The sequence below is a fragment of the Alosa pseudoharengus genome, unplaced genomic scaffold, assembly GCF_046254945.1.
Source record: "Alosa pseudoharengus isolate Yale_2024_CS ecotype anadromous, Long Island Sound unplaced genomic scaffold, YU_APseudo_1.1 YU_APseudo_1.1_scf_9, whole genome shotgun sequence".
In the NCBI taxonomy this organism is placed as follows: Eukaryota; Metazoa; Chordata; class Actinopteri; order Clupeiformes; family Clupeidae; genus Alosa; species Alosa pseudoharengus.
The window spans coordinates 40,529,994-40,551,117 of NW_027468881.1; the positions used below are offsets into that span (position 1 = coordinate 40,529,994).

At 39.5% G+C, this 21,124-nt stretch overlaps 1 protein-coding gene and 1 long non-coding RNA gene across 8 annotated transcripts in view; both read right to left on the minus strand.

Moving 5' to 3' along the window:
• The window catches only part of LOC143114824 (tumor necrosis factor receptor superfamily member 14-like), a 30,916-nt gene extending 17,339 nt beyond the window's left edge, over window positions 1–13,577 (minus strand). Inside the window, exons 1-9 of one of the 7 annotated variants that reach the window (XM_076276614.1) lie at window positions 13,346–13,577; window positions 12,943–13,009; window positions 11,085–11,288; window positions 9,463–9,588; window positions 9,028–9,183; window positions 8,829–8,916; window positions 8,413–8,570; window positions 8,257–8,317; window positions 6,126–7,915 (exon numbers count right to left, since the gene is read on the minus strand). In XM_076276614.1, coding sequence (XP_076132729.1) covers window positions 7,873–7,915; window positions 8,257–8,317; window positions 8,413–8,570; window positions 8,829–8,916; window positions 9,028–9,183; window positions 9,463–9,588; window positions 11,085–11,214 — 762 coding nt within the window. In that variant the 5' untranslated portion in view covers window positions 11,215–11,288; window positions 12,943–13,009; window positions 13,346–13,577 and the 3' untranslated portion in view covers window positions 6,126–7,872. Of the gene's footprint in view, window positions 7,916–8,248; window positions 8,318–8,412; window positions 8,571–8,828; window positions 8,917–9,027; window positions 9,184–9,462; window positions 9,589–11,084; window positions 11,289–12,942; window positions 13,023–13,345 lie in introns of those variants that run through there. The other 6 variants (XM_076276617.1, XM_076276613.1, XM_076276619.1 and 3 more) reach the window with 6 other exon arrangements.
• A 3,904-nt stretch (window positions 13,578–17,481) lies between these two features.
• LOC143114530 (uncharacterized) lies at window positions 17,482–19,556 on the minus strand. The gene is made up of 2 exons (XR_012984938.1): window positions 19,252–19,556; window positions 17,482–18,398 (listed from the first exon to the last, which is right to left on the minus strand). It is a non-coding gene; the product is annotated as an uncharacterized LOC143114530 (long non-coding RNA).
• Between the last annotated feature and the right edge of the window lie 1,568 nt (window positions 19,557–21,124).

Here is a 21,124-nt window from a genome sequence, read left to right on the forward strand (position 1 = left end):
CCTGTCGTGTGCGCGCTACACTCACGCCGGTGATCCACTAGCATGTGATGCGAACTCCCCAAATCGATACGAAAATTGTGTTTTCGTATCAAACAGTATGTACAGTAAGTAACAGTAAGTATATATACTCTTTTGATCTCGTGAGAGAAATTTGGTCTCTGCATTTATCCCAATCCGTGAATTAGTGAAACACACACAGCACACAGTGTACACACAGTGAGGTGAAGCACACACTAATCCCGGCGCAGTGAGCAGTGAGGGGTTAGGTGCCTTGCTCAAGGGCACTTCAGCCGTGCCTACTGGTCGGGGTTCGAACCGGCAACCCTCCGGCTACAGGTCCGAAGTGCTAACCAGTAGGCCTCGGCTGCCCCAGTAAACACAAGCCATCACAATAATAAGCACACAATGTGCCAACTACACATTGATGGTATGAATAAAAAACACATCTACAACAACAATCCAACCCTATCACTTCAATTAATGAACTGAAGAATTTGTTAGATGAGGCTTTGAAAAGAAATTGGATAACTACTAATGAACTGAAGAATTTGTTAGATGAGGCTTTGAAAAGAAATTGGATAACTACTAATGAACTGAATTTGCTTCTCCCAAAGGAGCCTCGACTGGCCACTTTGTACTTGCTGCCAAAGATACAGAAGTGTCTCGAAACACCACCAGGCAGGCCTATCATTAGTGGCATTGACAGCATTACTGAGCCAGTGTCTAAGTATATTGACTTTTTTATTAAACCTTTAACCAGCTCCCTTAAGGCATACCTTCAAGACACCACTGATGTATTAAAGAAACTGGAAGAAATTAAAAAAGTGAATAATGCTTTCCTGGTAACTATGGATGTTGAGGCTCTGTATAGTAACATTGCACATGAAGAAGGCTTAGAAGCCCTAAGACACTTTCTTCAACAAAGGCCTAATGCTGACTGCCCCCCTACAGATTTCTTAGTGGACCTAACAAACTGGACTTTAAGAAATAACATCTTTCTATTCCAGGACAAGCTCTATCGGCAAATCAAAGGCACTGCTATGGGCGTGGCCTATGCACCCAACTATGCTGGACTGTATTTGGGTCTGTGGGAAGAGAGGTACATTTACAGCCACATCAATCCCTTCAAACATTGAATAAAATGGTATGGGAGATATATATCGACGACCTCTGTTTTATCTTTTCTGGGCCTGAAGATAAACTCGTTGCATTCCACCACTACCTGAACTCCACTAACTCCAACATCAGACTCAGTCTTGAATATAGTGCCACAGAAATTAATTTTCTTGATTTGACAATCAGCATTGACACTGATGGCATTTTACACACTACAATTTACAGAAAAAGCACAGACAGGAACACCATTTTGAGGGCTGACAGTTTCCATCCTAAAAGTCTGATAACTAATATCCCATACGGCCAGTTTCAAAGACTGAGAAGGATATGTGATGAAGATGGGGATTTTGAACACCAGGCTGATGATATGTTTCACAGATTCAAACAAAGAGGCTATGAAAATAAAGTTTTAGACACGGCCTTGACTAAAACAAAATCTCTAAATAGAAAACAACCGTTGTCAAAGAGAACACGATTGAAATCACAACACGACACTAGAACATTTTTCTCTACACAATACAGCAACATGGCCTATAAAGTTAAAAATATAATCACACAAAACTGGGACATATTATTGAGCGATGACACACTCTCCTCATTGTTTGCAGAACCTCCAACTGTCTCCTTTCAAAGGGCACCAACACTCAAAGACAGTTTGGTCAAAAGCCACTTACCAGCTGAGAAACCCAAGCTACACTTCCCTAAGCCAAAAGGCACCTACAGGTGTGGTGGCTGCAATCATTGTGATAACATTAAGAGGGAGGACAAGTTTGTGGATGTTTTTACACAGAGAGTCTTTTATTGTCGTGACTTTGCCAACTGAACATTTGTGGTGTAGATTGGAATGTGAATGTGGATGTTTTTATGTGGGCCGCACCAAACAAAAATTGCGTCAAAGATTGGCTGAACATAAGAATGCTATCAAAACACAGAATCCTAACTATCCAATGGCTCAACACTACAAAAATGCTGGCCTTACTAACCACATGACTCTAAAAGCCATGGCTATTGAAATAATTCCAAAAAGCACCAGGGGGGGAGACAGACTGAAACGGCTCTTACAGAGGGAAACTTTTTGGATCCATACATTGAGGGCCACATCCTATCCTGGACTAAATGAAGAAATCGACTTTTCTCCTTTTCTATGAAGTCCCCCTTGTTTGCCTACTGTCTTATTTTTAAGTCTGTAATGTTATATCATGGACTGCCTTATATGTGATACTGCTACTGAATGTGATGACTCTTAATGAATATTGCCATAGTCTTCTAATATTCAAAGGCTATGTTTATCTGTTTGCCTGCGCCCAGGCACCTATAGTTGTCTGTATCCAGGCACTTTGCCATTAGGACTTAGGACTTGGCCTCTCTCAATGCATTTTTGAAACTGAGAGCTTATCTGGGTCATATTAGATAGTAGACAGTTTTGTTATTTTCTGTTATTATTTGTTATTGTATATTGTCTATTGTGCAAAATGGTGATGGGACTTTTATGTTTCAAAAGCATTTCACAATGCACTGATTCTGACTGGCCATTCCACTTTGTCACATGACATGGAATCCATTTTAAAAGCACCTTTGTAAGAAGTTGCCCTGAGGAAGACTGATTTGCAGGTGAAACACGTAGGCGTTTTCCCTTAAAATAAAGGATTTTTAACTTTTTTCATCAACATCAGTGTGCCTCGGATTTTTAAGACTACCACCTTCAACAAGGAACCTTTGGGGCCTTCACACTTTGGGGATAGTCACAAGCTAAAAATTGAAAAAAACACATCTATGTCAGTTTGAGGTCATACTTTTGTCATAGTTCTGTAAACATACAGGGATCCAAACTTCAAGTATTGGTGTTTATTTACACACATCAAAACAAACACAAGTGTGTTTTTCCAAGTCAAAACACAAAATAGCAACAAAACAAATCAGTCTACATCGGGTCGTCTCTCTCAAAATTGCGTCTACATCACATGCAATGTCCTAATCCAAGGCATCGGGGAAAATATATTCTGGAATATCCCCACATGTAGAATGATTTTTTTGCCTGTAAAGGGCTATTTCTTACTCTTCTTACCCTTCCTCTTCCCCCTCCCCATCCTCCTCTTGCTCCTTCTTGTCTTCTTCCTCTAACTTCACCTCCTTGTCCTTGTCATTCTCTCCCTCTCACTTCTTCACCTCCGCATCCTCTTCCTCCTCTTCTTCCTCCTACTTCTTCACCTCCACGTCCTATTCTTCAGCCTCCTCTAATTCTTACTTTTCTCACTCTTCCTGCTCCCTCCATTGTACCCATTGTACATTACCTGTGGCTTATTTATAGTGCTTAGGCTGATTGCAAAGTGAACTAATTATCTAAAACAGTTTTCACATGAGAAAGTGTACCAGAGAGTTGGCAAACTGAGTGCAAAGCAGTGTTTGTGCTTTTGTGCTTTTTAACTCATGAGTGGTTTTGCTATAAGTATTAATAGTTTTAGAAATTGTGCTATAAGAATCACGGTTGTGTTTAACTATTCAGATGGACTCAGAAAGTCTGGTCTTGGTAACATGTTACCGGTATGCTGCTACTGATGATGGCAGTTGCTGTGGCCAACGTTACTTTAGAATTGTTTTTATTGCTAACATTGCTCCTTAACATGGTCACATTTCCAGCAGATGAACCCTCCACATTAACATGCCATTTTTTTAATAGGCTACATAGCTTGTGGCTATTCTACCATTGGCCCAAATAGTGTGAAATAAATCTAAAATAAATAAATAAAAGTAGAATTGCACATAGCAAGAAGCTGGTCTGAGGGCAGATCTGGCGTTGTGCTCATCTCACAGTTTTGACCATTTTTATCAAAAGATATTTTGAAAACAATCAATGGTATTATCTTAATATTCTGGCAAGTTTATGGTCGAAAGTGGGCCAGAGGCGGCGATCCGAGTTCTTGTCTGGCCTCTGTTTAGGCCTTCAGAAGACATATTTGGACTCAACAGGCTTTTGATTTATTTTCCTTACTGAGATAAAGACCTGAACAGCAGACCTCACAAGTCTGAAAAATCATTTTGGTTCTCATTGTCAGAGCACCCAAACACCTTGTGGGAATATACAAATATATTTTTTATCTTTTTTTTTTATATTTTATCTTTTTAAAAACACCAATTTGACTTGTTTTATGCAAATGTTTCTTTTTTACTTTCCACCCTGAACATGGGCAAAATGCACCATTGAGATCAATATGTTTTGTATAGTTACTACAGGTTACTCTATACAACCACAGGTGGCACTGTGGTAACTCTATATAAAACATATTGATTGGTATTTTTTTTTTTTTTAGGCTATATGACTTTACTTTACTTTAAAGTTAATGTAATGTTAATTGATGTTATCGTACGTTGCTTTGGACAAAATAACTATATCCGTAAACCTAATAGACTGCGCCCCTTTAGGGCAAGAAGTGTTAATCAGGCACTTGTGGATTGTTTCTGGATTGTTGTCAAATGTTAATGAACTCAAACATGAACAGTGAAACATTATTTGCAAATGTCTGTGAATTAATCTGACACTAACACTAATGCACAACAATAATGTAGGCGTAAATATGAGCTGAATCAACTCAAACATCCCCACCATGCCTCACAGCTCAGGCAGCGTCGACAGCTCCTGCGTCCGTTGGGCTTATCAGTGAGCGTTGAGGCCGGGCTTGGGGAACACTTGGTGGTGGCCTCAGTGCAGTGTTTATGAACCCAGTGACCTAGGACACGCACAACAGATACATACTCAAACCATACGGCAACCTCCATATCAGTGACCTAGGACACACACAACAGATACATACTCAAACCATACGGCAACCTCCATATCAGTGCAGTGTTTATGAACCCAGTGACCTAGGACACCCACAACAGATAAATACTCAAACCATACGGCAACCTCCATATCAGTGCAGTGTTTATGAACCCAGTGACCTAGGACACTTAGTTACCAGAATTGTGGTCAAATTACCAACTGAGAATGATCATCACTTAGTTACCTGGGGAACACATACAGTAGGGCAGCATTCAGCTCCTGTGTCATACTCAGCACGACCGCATGCTTCACAGACTCCCAAACAACAAAGAATCAGAAAGCACCGGCTCAGCTTTGGTAGACCGCCACCTAGTGGTGAAGCGGCTCCATCTCCTGCAAGAGACTGTTGATTTTTGTTTTGTTTGTGACTATGGCCAATCATAAAGGTAAAAAACTGAGACAAAAGTTGTGCGGGTGAAATTAATTAATTAATTAATATTGTTGCTGTATTTCTGTAAAACATATATGCAACACAATAGACAAGAAAAAACATTATTTAACCTATCTTGATTTAACAAAGACAAACATATTTTGGGACACCATTACAATCATCAGATACACAAATCTAATACCAGGATCCCAGCTGTGTGTGAAATTCATCTTAATCCTGCAGGTCCTGGGTACGTTCCTCTTCCACATCACAATCCTGCAGGTCCTGGGTACGTTCCTCTTCCTCACTGAAACTACACCAGATTGTACAGTGACGAGGAGCAAACATGCTGCCCCATGGATCCAACTCGGTTGCTTGGAAACATCTGCGTAAGTGATTCCGGTTTGAGATAGCATACCTCAAACATTTAGGTGGACAAAATTTAAAAATGACAAGAAGGAAAACTTTTACATACAAACATGCAGCTTAAAGGTGATTATCACTTAAAATAAAAATATAATTAATCAGTTGTCTTACAGTTTATGGTCATTAATAGACTGTACTTTTCCAAAGTTTTCCAGCACAAATATTTCCAACAATAACCCTGCAAACAGGCCCCGGCTACCATCTACCATATTCTACGGTCTTGTCCTAAACTAATTTCCAAGTCATATAAGTGTAATATTCAGCCCTCTCCTACAGTTGGTATCTTTGGTATTGCGTCATGTTCAGATGGGTCCAAATTCAAATCCTCAAATTCAAAGCCTCCAACAAATAATCAATGGATTAGAGACATTTGACTGTTTGTCGAGTCATTACCATATTTTTAAAACCTTTATTTGTATCTCCCATCATGTAACATTATACACATACAAACATAGGCAAAGTTTCCCCAAGTATAAAAAAGAGATCAGTAAAAAAACATGGATGAATAAAGAAGAAACTATCTAATGGAAAGTAAAATACAAAGCAATACATTACTAGACTTTCACTGAACTTCTCTAGGCTCTAGACTAGGCTTAATCCACATATGAGTACCCAGCCCTAATACTGTGATCTCTACTTAACCCTGACACTGGAATGGTTTCACAAGAGTGGTAAAATGGAGCTGCTGATATTCCCTCATCAGATGTGCTGCCCGTACGCCACTAGTATCAGAGTTCCACTGTGCCCGTACGCCACTAGTATCAGAGTTCCACTGTGCCAGTACGCCACTAGTATCAGAGTTCCACTGTGCCCGTACGCCACTAGTATCAGAGTTCCACTGTGCCCGTACGCCACTAGTATCAGAGTTCTGCTGTGCCCGTACAACACTAGTATCAGAGTTCTGCTGTGCCCGTATGCCACTAGTATCAGAGTTCCACTGTGCCTGCCGTGCCGGTCATGTTGCTCACATCTGCCCACTACACCACCACTAGTTGGACCGTGCTACCCCACCGTCAGCCGCTGTTTAATCAAGGAAGACTGCGGAGCATTAAATTATTTTACAGCAATGCCACAAATTACAAAATTATTATAACAACAACAATATCAGCAATGACATGACAATAAAAAATACAAACAAATTTTCCCAGAAGCATAAAAAACAATAATAAAAAACAATAAATATGTTAAAAAAAAACATGTTTGATAATTAGCAAAAAAACGTTAACACAGCAAAACCACCACATCAGGCATTGGTGCCTGTCTATCTAAATCTAAAACTGCTCTGAGAGTGTTTATGACATAAAAGATTTCCGTTTGTTCTAAAACAATTCCCAGTAGTCAAACATAGAATTGTGAACTGCATCCAATGCATTCAGTGTGGATGGGGCTGTGTGCATCCATTTTTATTTTCACCTTCCTTGTAACCTCAGTCCCATGCATTTAAAAGATAATTGATCATGTTGCTAAAGGAGACATTGAAGACATGATCACACTTTCTTTACCTTGTTAGCATTATATATTTAATCTTACATTTGCACCCGTTTCAGATTCTCATCACACTGAGATGTTTAGCACCTATTTCAGATTCTTGTAAACATCACACAGTAGCACCAGTTTTTGTTCTTCAAGTATTTCATATGCACATTGAAGATTTCAGAAGCTTGTGTGGTTTCTGTTTTTTGGGGAAGATATCACTCATAAAAAACATCATATACATGGGACATCCAATTCCGTTTATAGCCCTAAAAAATGAATGCGGTAATTCAGTGCATAGGGGCAGGCAGCACGCGCCCCCCACAGCCAGAGGACAGCCGTGCTGGTCCAGCTAACGCTGATGGATCAGGGGAACTGGGATTGTTTCCAGCATAAATAGCCACCCCACTACCCAATTCAACTAAACCATTATAACCCTCAAGACTAATACCTCATTCAGAAATATAGATATGTAACCAGTTTGTTTACAAACTCAAATTCTTAGGCATTTAAGTGCATGACTCCAAACCCTTTATGAGCTTCAATATTAAGTGATTAATAAAAAAAGTAAATTAAGTGTTAAATGGACAAAATGGACGGAACGATGGTTCTAGTTCTCCATCTTCTTTTTCGGCTAATGCCATTGATGCTCCTGGTTTATTCATACTCAAGACAGATGAGCTTCAGCACTATTCTTCTTTACTGTCCTGCTGGAGAAATGTCCAAAACATCTTATTTGCAATCGTAGATTGTGCTTGTGATTCAAGCAACATCCACAATGCAATTCCCAATACTTCCAATATAGGTGAAAACAGTTTTCCTTAAAAACAGTAACTCAACAGTAACTGAAAAAGACATAGGCCCTATTGCTGACAGATTAGGATTTTTATGATTCTTGGAGGGGAAAGACACATTTACTGATCATTTACTGATAAGTCCGTGACTTGTATCCCTCTAGAACTACTAGTTGATAAAAAAAAAGAATATTAATATCCAACACTATCTAACTGCTTTTTCCAAGTATGTAGTCTAAATTACTGAACCTGTTTACCGGTTTCTCTTCCTTGTCATAGGTAACATTTCCCCTGTGGTATCTGTCATATTATGTCCACCTTGAATAAAATAAATAAAAAAGCTATTATTGTTAGTAGAGAGGTAGTAGTCGTAGTCGTAGCAACATGAGCATTAAAAGTGATAGTCATAGTACCTCCTCTTCTCCTTTGGTAGACAAGTATCATAATGACCATTGCTGCCAAAATCCCCACTGCTGTGACGATGACACTTCTGATCATGACACTCCTCCCACACTCAGCATCAGAGGATGACGTTCCCTCTCGGATAATATCCCATCCAAGTGATTTGCACCTGTCAAGGTTTAAAACACACACAGGCCTAATATGAATGATATGCAAAGAGTAAATTCTTATGCCTAACCAAAGTTAATTTAACAATTTGCTAATTCAACATAATGGCTTAATGCTACCACATGGCACACACACAATAGCTATCTACATGAGAACTCTGCTTATCGACAGACATTGGACTTTGCCCACCACCAGTGTTTGTAAAGCACTGTACATGCAGAAACAGGCACACAGTGTTTAGTGTATTAGGAGGGCTTACGGTGTGTGTGGTCTGCAGGATGTGAAGGATCCATCTGAGTATGTGGCAACTACACACTCACCACACACTGTATCTGAAGATGGAGTACCTGCATAAGAGATTAGATTGACAGATGATGATTGACTGACCTGAAAAGCATACTAACTGAAGAGGCTTTGAGTGAAAACAATGCTGTGTTGAATTTGACCTTGACAATGACCTTTTTGTTTAATGTACTGCCCTGGTGAGCACGTTGTGTGTTCCACAGCTCCTCTGCAGCCATCTTTGATTGGGTCAGTGCAGTAGTGACCTTCCAGAGGCTCACAGAGTGTGTCTGAGGTGGAGCTGCACGCCCTCTTCACTCTTAGACCTGCACCTGGATAAGAGATTAGGGTGTATGAAGCAAATGGCTGTCAAGCTTATTTCAGTAGAACATATCAACAGATGCCTTTGGGAGATGCCTTGATCCGAATAATAATCAAGCCTCATTATATTAGGAGACCTAAGAGGAGGTGTGCTATTTTACATTGAGACATTTACATCACCATCCATGCTGAAATAGACTTTACATGAATTAATTAGAATATCATCCGTGTAATCTAAGTGATCAATATTAGGCCTTAATAAAGTATGAAACAGAACTGGTCTGCCGTACTGGAGTCACACACTGTGCATGACCTGCATGTCAGGAGTCCACTCTGTGCATCAGTGTAGGTAGATGAGGGACATGGAGCACATGATGTGCTGGTCAGTTCTGTGCAGTGTTTATGCACATAATGTCCTAGACAGAACAATAATAAATAAATTGTGTTAATATGAATAAAAAACAGTTTTAGAGGAGGGAAAAAGAAGAAGAAGACAGTCTGCAATTCCGCAGGGTGACAATGACAAACACAATAGACAAGCAAAGTACTGAACGAAACCAGAGTTTTACAGTAATACACAGGACTTACTAAATGAACAAGGCACATGTGAATAGGTAACAAGAAAAATCAGATGGTTACGAAAGCTGAAAAAGGCCATGGTTGCAATTTTTTTATGTTGTTATCTTGAGATAATGAGTTAATATTTTGTCATCTGAAGATAAGAAACTTTAATGTTCTCATTATCCCAAGAAAACAATGTTTATTATCTTGAGATAACAAAATAATGATCTTGTTATCACAAACTCAACTACAAACCTTAACTTATTAGAGAAAACACAGATCAGATCAGATGTGCCAACTCACTCAAGCGTGCAGCTGTAAACGGAACACAGTCAATGCATCAGGAATCATTCAGTCGTTCATCAGAACAGGCAGAAATGACATTGTTTTCATAGTGGGTCATTTTCACATCAGAGGTGCGTTCAAATTTAACAGTGGCGAACATTCATGGCAAACGTGTTTTCTCTGAACAGTTAAATTTCAACGATGTGGTAACGATGGTAACATTGTCCATACAGTAGCCATAAAGGTTGTAGGTTCAATTGCCGGCTTTCACCATTGTGACCTTGAGCAGAGCATCTGAGTTGCTCAGGGGAGAATGGCTGCTTTGGGTAAAAGCGTCTGCTAAAAGAACAAATGTAAATGTAAATAAATGTAAATGACTGATCCGGCTGAAACTGGCTGATATGAGTCAACTTCATCAGTAACCAGGATGTCTTCATGTCTTTATTTGGCAAGTTGAAAATTAATTAGCAGCATAAACCTCATGAGATGAATCATCTTGCTTTCAAGGGGGAGATACCAATCTTAGCAGTTTCCCCACTGACCAAAATGGCTGACTAGCGTTACCTTGCTTGACCTTAGCTTAGCACAAGCGCTCATTCACGTACATGAAGAGGAACAGTGACATGTCTCATAAGCACATCATATCATCAATAACACAAGAACACCAAACCGTGGCAATGGAATACTGTATACAGAGGGGAAAATAAGTATTGAACACGTCAACATTTTTTTCAGTAAGTATACTTCCAATGAGGCTATTTGCATGAAATTTTCACCAGACTCAGATAATCCACCCATATAAAAAAACATCCAAACATTAAAGTCCATAAGTAGAGTTATGTGTAATAAAGTGGAATGACACAGGAAAAAAGTGAATGAGTGCTTGTACTGGAAGTACACTTAAAAAAATGTTGACGTGTTATACTTATTCCAATTATTATACCAATACTTATTTCCCCCGCTGTAATTTAATTTACTAGTTTACTGACATAATTATTTCTTAGCATCAAATGTGATGAGTTCAATAAATTTGAGTATAACTGAATAAATCCATATATGGACTCACCAAGGCCACACATAGGACAGCATTCGTTGTCCACTTCATACTCAGCAGGTCCACACACAAGACCCATGCAAATGCCAGAGGAGCCAGAGAGTATAATGGCAGTTATGATGACGAGTGCTGCTAGTGACATTGTTCCATGTCAGTTTCCTCTCCACATCATCACTTCAGCAGAACTGTCCTCTTGTAGTCTGGACACTATCATGTCTGTCAAATCAAATTCAAATTCAAATTCAAATCAAAACTTTGAATGTTGAGTAAATGTAAATCACTTTAGGGCTGTATTTTGCACACTGGCACATGGCGTAAAACTCGTTTTCCACCCGCGCAAAGTTTAATTCGGTATTTTGCACGTTTATTTTTTAAACAATGCGCCCAGGGGTGTGGCAATTACAGTTTTTTCTGATTGCTTAAGCACAATTTTTGTAACTATGGCTTTTTTTGCAAAACTCTACACACAAATAGGAAAACCTTTCACCCAATCAGCAAAACATTGTAGTTCTCTTGCAAAAGCTAATACACCTTGCTTAACTCTTCACACCTTCGTAAAAATTGTGTTTTCGTATCAAATAGTAAACACAAGCCATCACAATTACAGTTTTTTCTGAATGCTTAAACACAACCGTGATTCTTATAGCACAATTTCTAAAACTATTCATTCTTACAGCAAAACCACTCACTGAGTTCGCAAAACTAAAAGCACAAACGCTACTTTGCACTCAGTTTGCAATTTTGTAACACACACTTTGCACAACTGGAGGCACAATCCACTGCACAGCACTATTTTTGCGGAACTGTAAACACAACTCACTGCTTTATACTCAATTTCCAAATGATGAGTAGTTATTCACCCTCATTTGCAAATTGGTAATGACGGTTACAGTAAAAGTGATTAGGGGAGAGGCGAGAGACACGTATGGAGCACAGCTGAAGATGCACTGTCACGAGATATAAGCAACTCCTCTGCAGGATAAATGTTGTTTTATTCAGTCATTTGAGCAATATTAGGGTAAGTATTGCTTTTTCCAGCCTATGTTTTCGATGGTAACCCATTGTCAGTCAATAGTGAAAGTAACTGCATATAACTGTCTTGTCGTTGACTGACACCTTGGTGAAGTTAGTTTCACTTTGCCAATGAGTTCAAATAATAGACGAGTGCAAATGTGTTAAGGCTATGCTAGGTTTTAGTAAAGCATGATTTAGGAATGACTATTCCATACGGTCTCGCAAGCAGCCTTCTTCAAATGTGTTGTTGAATGCCGAAATACCGATGGATTTATTTGACATAACACGCTTTGCGCCGTTAAAGGGAATGACAGATGTCATTCTCATTGGTTTAAATGATGTTACGCCCCAAACACACCCATATGACTGATTAAAAAACCTAGGAACACCTTGTTGCGCCATGCGCTCCACGTTTGATAACGAAACCCCTCCTAATGTGAACTGGACATCCTACTAAATTCGAATAAACTTTTGACGAGTGACGATGCGCTTTAGAATGTCATGATAGGGCCCATAGTCTTCAAAGACAGTTTAGAGGTCAACAGGAAAATGAAGGATCACCGCACACTGGTGGGATTTCTTTGCTGATTTATTTTCATTAATAAAAAATAAAGAAATCCCACCAGTGTGCGGTGATCCTTCACTTGCCTGTTGATCTATTGACGACTGCACCTCACCAGCACCTGGAAGGCTGTGGACAGGAATTTTATCCTTTACAGTTTAGAGGTCATATCAATGCTGGCACCTAAAAGCAGAAGAACATGTAGGCTACTTGGCACCAAGCTGCAGACTGTGTAGAGCTGTGATTGGTTGGATCATGAATGAATGAATAACGTGGCATAATCTAACGAGCTACCTTATTGTCCATTCTTTAATAGTCATATTGGAGTTGGGTTTCAATTCAAGCCACTCTTGAGATGAACCTGTATTTTACAACTGAAACACAATAAAGTCACACGTATAAGATTAGTTAAAAAGTGTTAAATTCCAAAGGCTCATTTCAGAGTTAATGTGAATAATACATTTCCCCTATACTGATCTGAAGAGAGTAACACTCTCATAGTATACAACTATTGCAGAACAGATTTTAACACATTGAGTGGGTTGATATCAACTCATAGTAGTGTTAAAACTAGCTCTTAAAGAGTTAACTGAAAGCTTGTTCATTTGCCTGTGTACACTGTAGAGTTAGAGTGCAATATTTACTGATTCAGTTCTTTATATTTAATTCCATTTCAGCATCCACAAGATATACTCACCAGATAGGATTACTCAAGTCCAAATATGGTGACCAATGTGAAAGCTCCATAAACAGGGCAAGGGGGAAACTACACAAAAGAACAAAGAAAGGAAAGACATCCAGGTCACACTTTAAATCTTTCACACAGTCAGGGTCCAAAACATGTGACTGTGACTACAGCAAAGCTCCAAAACATGCAATCAATCCTAGAAACTCTCAAGAAGGTTATGGCTTGGAGCTGACAAGGCAAAGAGAAATATTCCACAAAGGAAATACTGTAAAACCTACCCTGTGCATGCTCACGTGGGCGTATGGAGACAATGGATCCCTGACAGCACATGGGCATGGCGGAGTAAAAGGGGCTAGGCCTAATGAAGGGGGAGAGGGGGTGAATAGTGTTCCTGTTGTACTTGGGGTACTTCATGGTGTAACTCTGCAGGCATGATCATAAAACGTCCTCCACATTGTGGCCCTGTTGTAAACAAATTATTAAAAAGGACATCAATAAAAAAGGATCAGGATAAACTGCAACTGTCTGATCTAGAAGCAACGAGTCCAAATGCAATCTGATCTGCAATCTGATTTGATAGCAAGAAGCTGAGGGTGTATTCCCAGGGTGTGGAGATGAAACCATGCAGAGAGGGCAGAAGTTCACACGTTGCTCCAGTTCGTGCCCATACTGCCCATACCCTTCCAATGGGGAAAATAAATAAATAAATCGTAGAATTTCACGTAGGCCTAGATAAAAAAAATCGCAAAGCCTCATTCACTTCCATTCGGGCACCGAAAGTGAAAGTCAGTAGGGGAAGGGCAAACTCTAGTTACCCCTCCCCCTGAGACAGGGGCGTAGATTTGCGTGGGGACCGAAGGACGTGTCCACACCAATGTCAAATTACGACTGAAATGTCCCCACCAACAGTGTTGGGAGTAATGCGTTACAAAAGTAATGTAATTACTGTAATATATTGCTGTTTGCGGTAACGCGGTAATGTAAGGCATTACAAAAAAAAAATTGGGTAATATTTACTCGGTACAAACTTCAGTAACGCGCGTTACAATGCAGTTTAACCCAAAATTAAGCGCTTGTTTTGTTTTGATACATATTCGCAAACACCACGCGAGAACAACAGAGGAGAAAAAATCCGCGCAAAATAGTAGAACGTTATCTCCTGATACTGGTTGAATATGACTGTGGCTGCAGCAGACTCGCAGGCGGACTCTATTTGCTGGATGGACATAAGCCTACGCTCATTATTTTCAGCTTGTCAGAGACAAGGCTATGAACATAATAGTTAGTGCACTTTGTGTGCGAAACCGAAAGATCTCTCAGCTCGCGAAATAGCACAAGTAAATTAATGAAACATCTAAAGTAGTGCCACGCTAATCTTTTTGATTCTTGATAAAACAGAAACTATGCTGTTGTGCATGTCAGCTTTGTGCTGTGAACTTGAATTGAAGAGAATAAAGGGATAGAAATGCAGAAAAAGATTGTGTAGCCTGGCAGTGCCACCACTTCCACCACGCGCATCACACACTTTGCGTTGGGCACCAAAGGACAGAGGGGGCACCCAAATGTAACCAATGAATAGTAGCTTTACTGCAAACTGCGTTTCACTCTTCATCAATAACGTTTACAATGTCAAAATGCACTAACACGATGTTACATGCAAGTTTGATACCTTTTGAGTTCTCTTAATCACCACGTAGTACTAGAATTGGTGGGTCTTCAATCATTCGTTTTCCAAGCATTTAGGCTACATGAAGCACATGATATGCTGAGTCGACTGAAACGCATTCCATTCAGATAGCTAGGTGGATACCAGGCTCATAATTCACTTGTATTCACGAAATGTGAAGCAACATGTCATTGCATACTTCCATTTCCAAAGCAATGAAGGTTGCTTAAAACAACTTAACATTGTGCATATTATTGTTAATATTGTGCTCAATGTAACTCAAACAAATAAGGCTTGTAAACAAGAGCTAGCAAAAGGGCATTATGACAACGTAAAGATCAATGCTCTTAAAGTGACAGTGCACCATTTATAAGTAAAACAGCATTTCTTAAGAAATTAATGTTTAAAAATACACAGTAATGGTCTGTAAATAATAGGCCTTTTATTTTACTTTAGGTGTTTAAGTTATCATTTAAATGTCACTCTCTCAAAGCCACTCACTTAGGGCACCGAAATGGCCAGCAGGCCACCATCTTGACATGTCTTTATTAAAGGAACCGTATGTAAAAAATGTATTTCAATTAATCATAAAATTGCCCTGATATGTCACCATACATTAAGAAATCATGTTCATTTCAAATACTTATATCACTGACAACAGTAGTCTGGCCAGGATATTGTCATTTAAAAAGTGAAGTTGCAGCCCTCAACTGATGTTGATGTTGTCATGTTGTGTTTTGGCCTAATGCGCCACCCTCCACCTATCTACTAATCACAAAGTCAGTAGTGTTTCGTCATCCGGTTGCCAACTCTGCCAGTCAGAGGGGAGGGGAAGGGGATACACCGCTCTACAGTAATTTGAAAGTGATTGTAGTACCCGTTTTGGCCACAATCTTACATACGGTTCCTTTAAGCTTTGATTTACAATATAGTAGGCTCTCTATTGATTTTAATGAGTAGGCCTAGGCCTTAAAGTTACAGTATTTCTATCACAATTTACCAGACTTTGACCTTTTGTCGGTTTTTAACAAAATTCTGACTATGATTGTTCCTTGTATTGCATTATGAGCACTGCGCCTATTGCATTCTACTGTTGCCTTAAGCCTAGTTCAGTCATTATGCTATACCACATCTCCCTCCATTGGAAGAGCAAGCTGCATTGAGCGTAATAAACTGCATTTAGAATGGCAAATCCATATTTCTAGATATTTTGGTGAAAGTAACTTAAAAGTAATGCAATAGCAGTGTAATGCCTTACAATTCAAAGACAGTAATATTATAATGTAACAAATTACTTTGAAATGACAGTAATAAGTAATGCATAGTACATTACGATTTTGAAGTAACTTGCCCAACACTGCCCACCAATATTCAGGTTGAAATGGGGGAAAAAGTGCTCAGATGCGCTACACAAAGAGTTAAATAATTTCTCACTTCAGTGCTGCAGATCATCTCGTACAGATCTTGTAATGTGCAGTAGCCTATAAGGGTAAATCGCGCTGATTTGAAGTTACCTATAATAACTACCAGTGAGCCGCAGTCTCCTGCGCAGCATGGCGTAGCGCTTCAGCTTTACTTCACTACAAGGCATATGAAGTGCGTCCAAATTCACCCATTCTTCTCTGTTGAACTCCTCGAGTAGGCTACTCATCACACATGTGTCACATGAAAGAGCCTTTTCTCAGCTTTTAAACGGTGCTATAGCCACTATTTGCTGTGATAAACAGTTCGCGAGAAAAATAACTTCAAGAGATTTAATAATTATTCTCTGCGCCCATCTCCACATCCATTCGTCTCGGTGGAATATCGTAGGTAGGCCTACACACTCTTCACGCAACACATGACAAACCATATATAAACAGCAGACCTTACCGAACACAAAGGTGTAATGCATTCCCGTGTATAGTTAGCTGTTCCAGAGTAATCCGGTTTTGAAATAAATTGTAGCAAAATTCAACATCTTTCGGCTTTAAGCATTTCTTAAAACTGAGCTATGCTTACATCAACTAGATATCTGTAAATATTAGAATCAGGGAATATACAGGCAGCTCACGGTTAAGAGTTTGTCAATGTAGCCTTAATGATTTCCTTTCACAAAATGCTAAGCATGCATGTGTTTAAGTTTCTTAAAACTGAGCTGCACTGTAAAAAATAATAAGTAATGGTTACTTGAAAAAAGGGTGGAAACTCGTTGCCTTAAATAAGTTAAGTAAACAAAACTTTTCTCTTCCAAGTTATGTTTACTTGATGTCTAAAAGTAATGCTCACTTAGAAGAAGTTATCCTTACTTAAGACTTTAAAGTTCTGGTTACTTACTTCCAACTAGTAAAGTTTACTTCATGCCCTCGAGTAAAGCTTACTTAAAAACAAAGTTGTATTTACTACTGTTAAATGAGTTACCCTTACTTTGAGTTGTAAAGGGTACTTTATGTTGGATAGTAAAGTTTACTTGCAGAATGTACACAAATAGTTGGCACTATTAGATTAGATAACTTTATTGTCATTTTGCAGAGTACAAGTACAAAGACAACAAAATGCAGTTTGCGTCTAACTATAAGTGCAAAAAAAGCAGAAAAATGCAATGTGATATACAAAGACAGGTGGTGCATAGACAGGATAAGAAATATGCGGTGTAAACAGTAGTATACAGTTGGTTTACAGAAGGTGGTTTAGAGTAATATAAATTAGGTATAAATATGTGCAGTGTTTTAGCAGAATAAATATGGATATTCGGTATGAACCATATAGACATATATGTACAGTATACAGCTATGTGCAGTGTGGTAACAGTACTGTAGTGCAGAAACAGTAACATTATAACAGTAGTAAAAATATGTGTATGTGCAGGATGAATAGTATGAAGAGCAGTAGAAAATGCCATGTATAAGTGTAATTACAGTATGTACATTGTCCGCGGGGGTGGGTGTCCCCCGTCAAGGTTTCCATGGTCATGGTGGACAACAGGCACAGGCAAGGAGGCATCGGGCGGGGGCTTAGTTGGTTGGTTGTCACCAGGATGCAGAGCTAGAGTTCAGTAGGGTGACAGCCGCAGGGAAGAAGCTTCCTCTGAACCTGCTGGTTCGGGTGCAGAGAGACCTGTAACGCCTCCCAGAGGGGAGTGGGGTGAACAGTCTGTGGTTGAGGTGAGAACAGTCTTTGATGATGCTGCGCGCCTTACGCAAGCATCACTTGCCCTGGATGGCCTTGATGGAGGGGAGTGAGGAACCGGTGATGCGTTGGCCAGTTTTCACCACCCTCTGCAGTTTTTTTCGGTCGTATTCTGGTGTAACCTCCATGTTTCAATCTGTAGTGTTTGAGCAACTGACCTCTGACTTCACATCCAAACAAGCACAACTTACATGTCCAGTTCATTGCTCTGCATTTTCAGTTTTCCAACTGCAAAAAGAAAAAGAGGGCAAAATTATTATCAATATGCATCTATTGGCCATGTTTAACTAAAACAGCTGATTAAGTTTATCACATTAAATGTTCATTTAAATTATTTCTCCAGAGACCTAATTAATACTGTTAAACTAAAAATATTATGATTTGGCAAGTGAATTTTCTCTATTGCTTCAGGCCTAGTACATTTATCACAATAGAATTTAAAATGTCAATCATACGTTGGAATTATATGACGCCATTTTGCACCTCAATAACGGCACATTCGTTTAAATTCCACACACTGCAACCTAAGTCCTCTTGCTAAATCACAACGAAAGATTTTAGATAAAAGACCATGGCTTTCTCAGTCAGTAAGGTTATGAGTCCAATGATCCTAATTGTTTTATCAATACAGTAGGAATATCGACGTAAACCATACACAGTTTAATCTTTACACGTTTTGAATCAACTTAGCATGCTAGCAAGCGTTTCTCATGAGAAACGTTAGAACTAAACTTCATTAAGAGCTCATGAAGACAACTGCTATTGGCAAATTTATACAGCCTAGTTCTAGACCCCAGGCGCCACCACTTCCTCATAACTTCGATAACAAAAAATATCAAAGGGCTTGAATACCTAGAATATTTGTTTTCTGCTCTGCATGGTCTGAGGCAATGTTAACTCGCATAGCTGCTATCAGTTAGCTGCAAACTGTTAGCAGCTAGCGCATATATCGGCCACTTAGCAAGTTGAATTTAACATTACCCCAGCTGTTAATGAAACCGAATGTACAGTTTTGCACAAATGCTGTTAGTTCAACCTATACTGTAAACATTTGACACATTAATACATACTGTAAACTTACCGGACAGAGCAAGTCACTGGTGAAGCTGCGTTACACTCCCAGTCCCATCCCAAAAGTCAGCCACACCGTAACACTGACGACCGTTGGCTGTGGAATCCAGAATGCTCCCTCTGCTGACTGTGCGCGTGTGCACTGCGTGAGTCCAGTTTACTCAGGTCTGAGTTGTGAAGCTTACTCGTGTATCTCAAGTTTTAGACCCCATTGATGCAAGTTCGGCACATTACTAATGTTACTCTAGTAAGAACACTAGGTCAGCCTATAGTAAGTAAAGTATACTTGTATTACTGCAGTAAGATGTAATGTTATTTTTTACAGTGTGTGCTTAAATGGGTCAATGCATGATTTCATAACAGACCAAATAGAAAATATGCATGCATGTAGCCGAAACGCGTTGGAGTTTTTTAGAAGGTTAACTTGACCAAGCCATGATCATAAAGGCTTTTTAACTTTTTCAATAGAGAGTGCCTTGGCGTTTCTTGATTCTTGGCATTTAGTTTCCCATCCAAAGAGCACCTCTGACTTAACCAAACTTTAGAGTCCAAAAAGCGCTCCTCTACCCCCATTCTTTGTTGAATCGCAAAGCAGCATTGCCGTTTTTCTTTCCAGCTTTTGTAAATATTTCATAAATATCTTATGAATTCTACATAGAATGTCACTTTACTATACAAGTTGTTAAGTAGGCTATTCTTAATCACTGAGTTTAACACTGGGAGGTAATATAGCCTACATTCAGCTGACCCGTGTTTTGTGTAACCTGGAACGGTTGGACATTCCCAGTAGCAAAAGATGAGAAATAATCTGCAAAGGTTACATCATAAAACAAATACATTTTTATGATGATGAAATTATTAAATGATTTGATTGACCATGTTATGTCACTTTGGCACTGGAGTAGCCCATTGACTCAGATGTGACGTGATCAAGAGGTTTGGAACAAAAACGGCAATGCTGCTTTGCGATTGACCTCTCCAGAATAAGTCCCGCCTCCGTAACTTCCGTATCCATCCAACTTCCGGGCGTGGATTGTCTATGGGAAATAACATGGCGTTTTGAAATATCATACCGGTAAAACATCTGTAGGTAGCGAAGTTGAAAAAGCTGGTGGGCAGATTGGCCTACACACTTCTGCCATATAGTTTCCACTGGATTTTTTGATTGTCGGTGCCGTTTAAGTAGTATACTATAGACTATACTACTCAAACGGCACCGAAAATCAAAAAATCCAGTGGAAACTAGATGGCAGAAGTGTGTAGGCCAATCTGCCCAGCAGCTTTTTCTACTTTGTCACCTACAGAGTTTGACAGGTACGATCTTTCAAAACGCCATGTTATTTCCCATAGACAATCCACGCCCGGAAGTTGGATGGATACGGAAGCTAGGAGGCGGGATATATTCTGGAGAGGTCTATTGTTGGACTTTTATTTTGACAAGTTGTCGTCGTTCTGTCTTCCATATTCATGAAAGGTTTGGTACGAATGTTGAGTCATGTCTCATGAAACAGTCATGAATGCTTTATGTGCAGTTTATGACAGCTGCTATGAATGTGTTATGAACTCACCCGTCAAGTAAAGTGTTACCAACATTTTAATCATTTTATATGTCTATAGTGGCTAGTGAAAGAGTTGAGTGTCTTTTCCTTATTTTCCGGGGGGGGTCCCCACCAAAGCTCAGACCAAACCTACGCCCTTGCCCTGAGGTCACTTGCCCAATAGCAAGGTGCTAATTAACTACCGTAGCTACAGTGCTCATATAGTAGCCCCCTGGTCACTGTGTGCCTGTGGGGAATTCAAATCGGATTGTCAACTGTGTGTGTTTTATTGTGCGACTAACTCAATTGATGTGTCTTGTTTGAATAAGGATGATTGCTGAAACG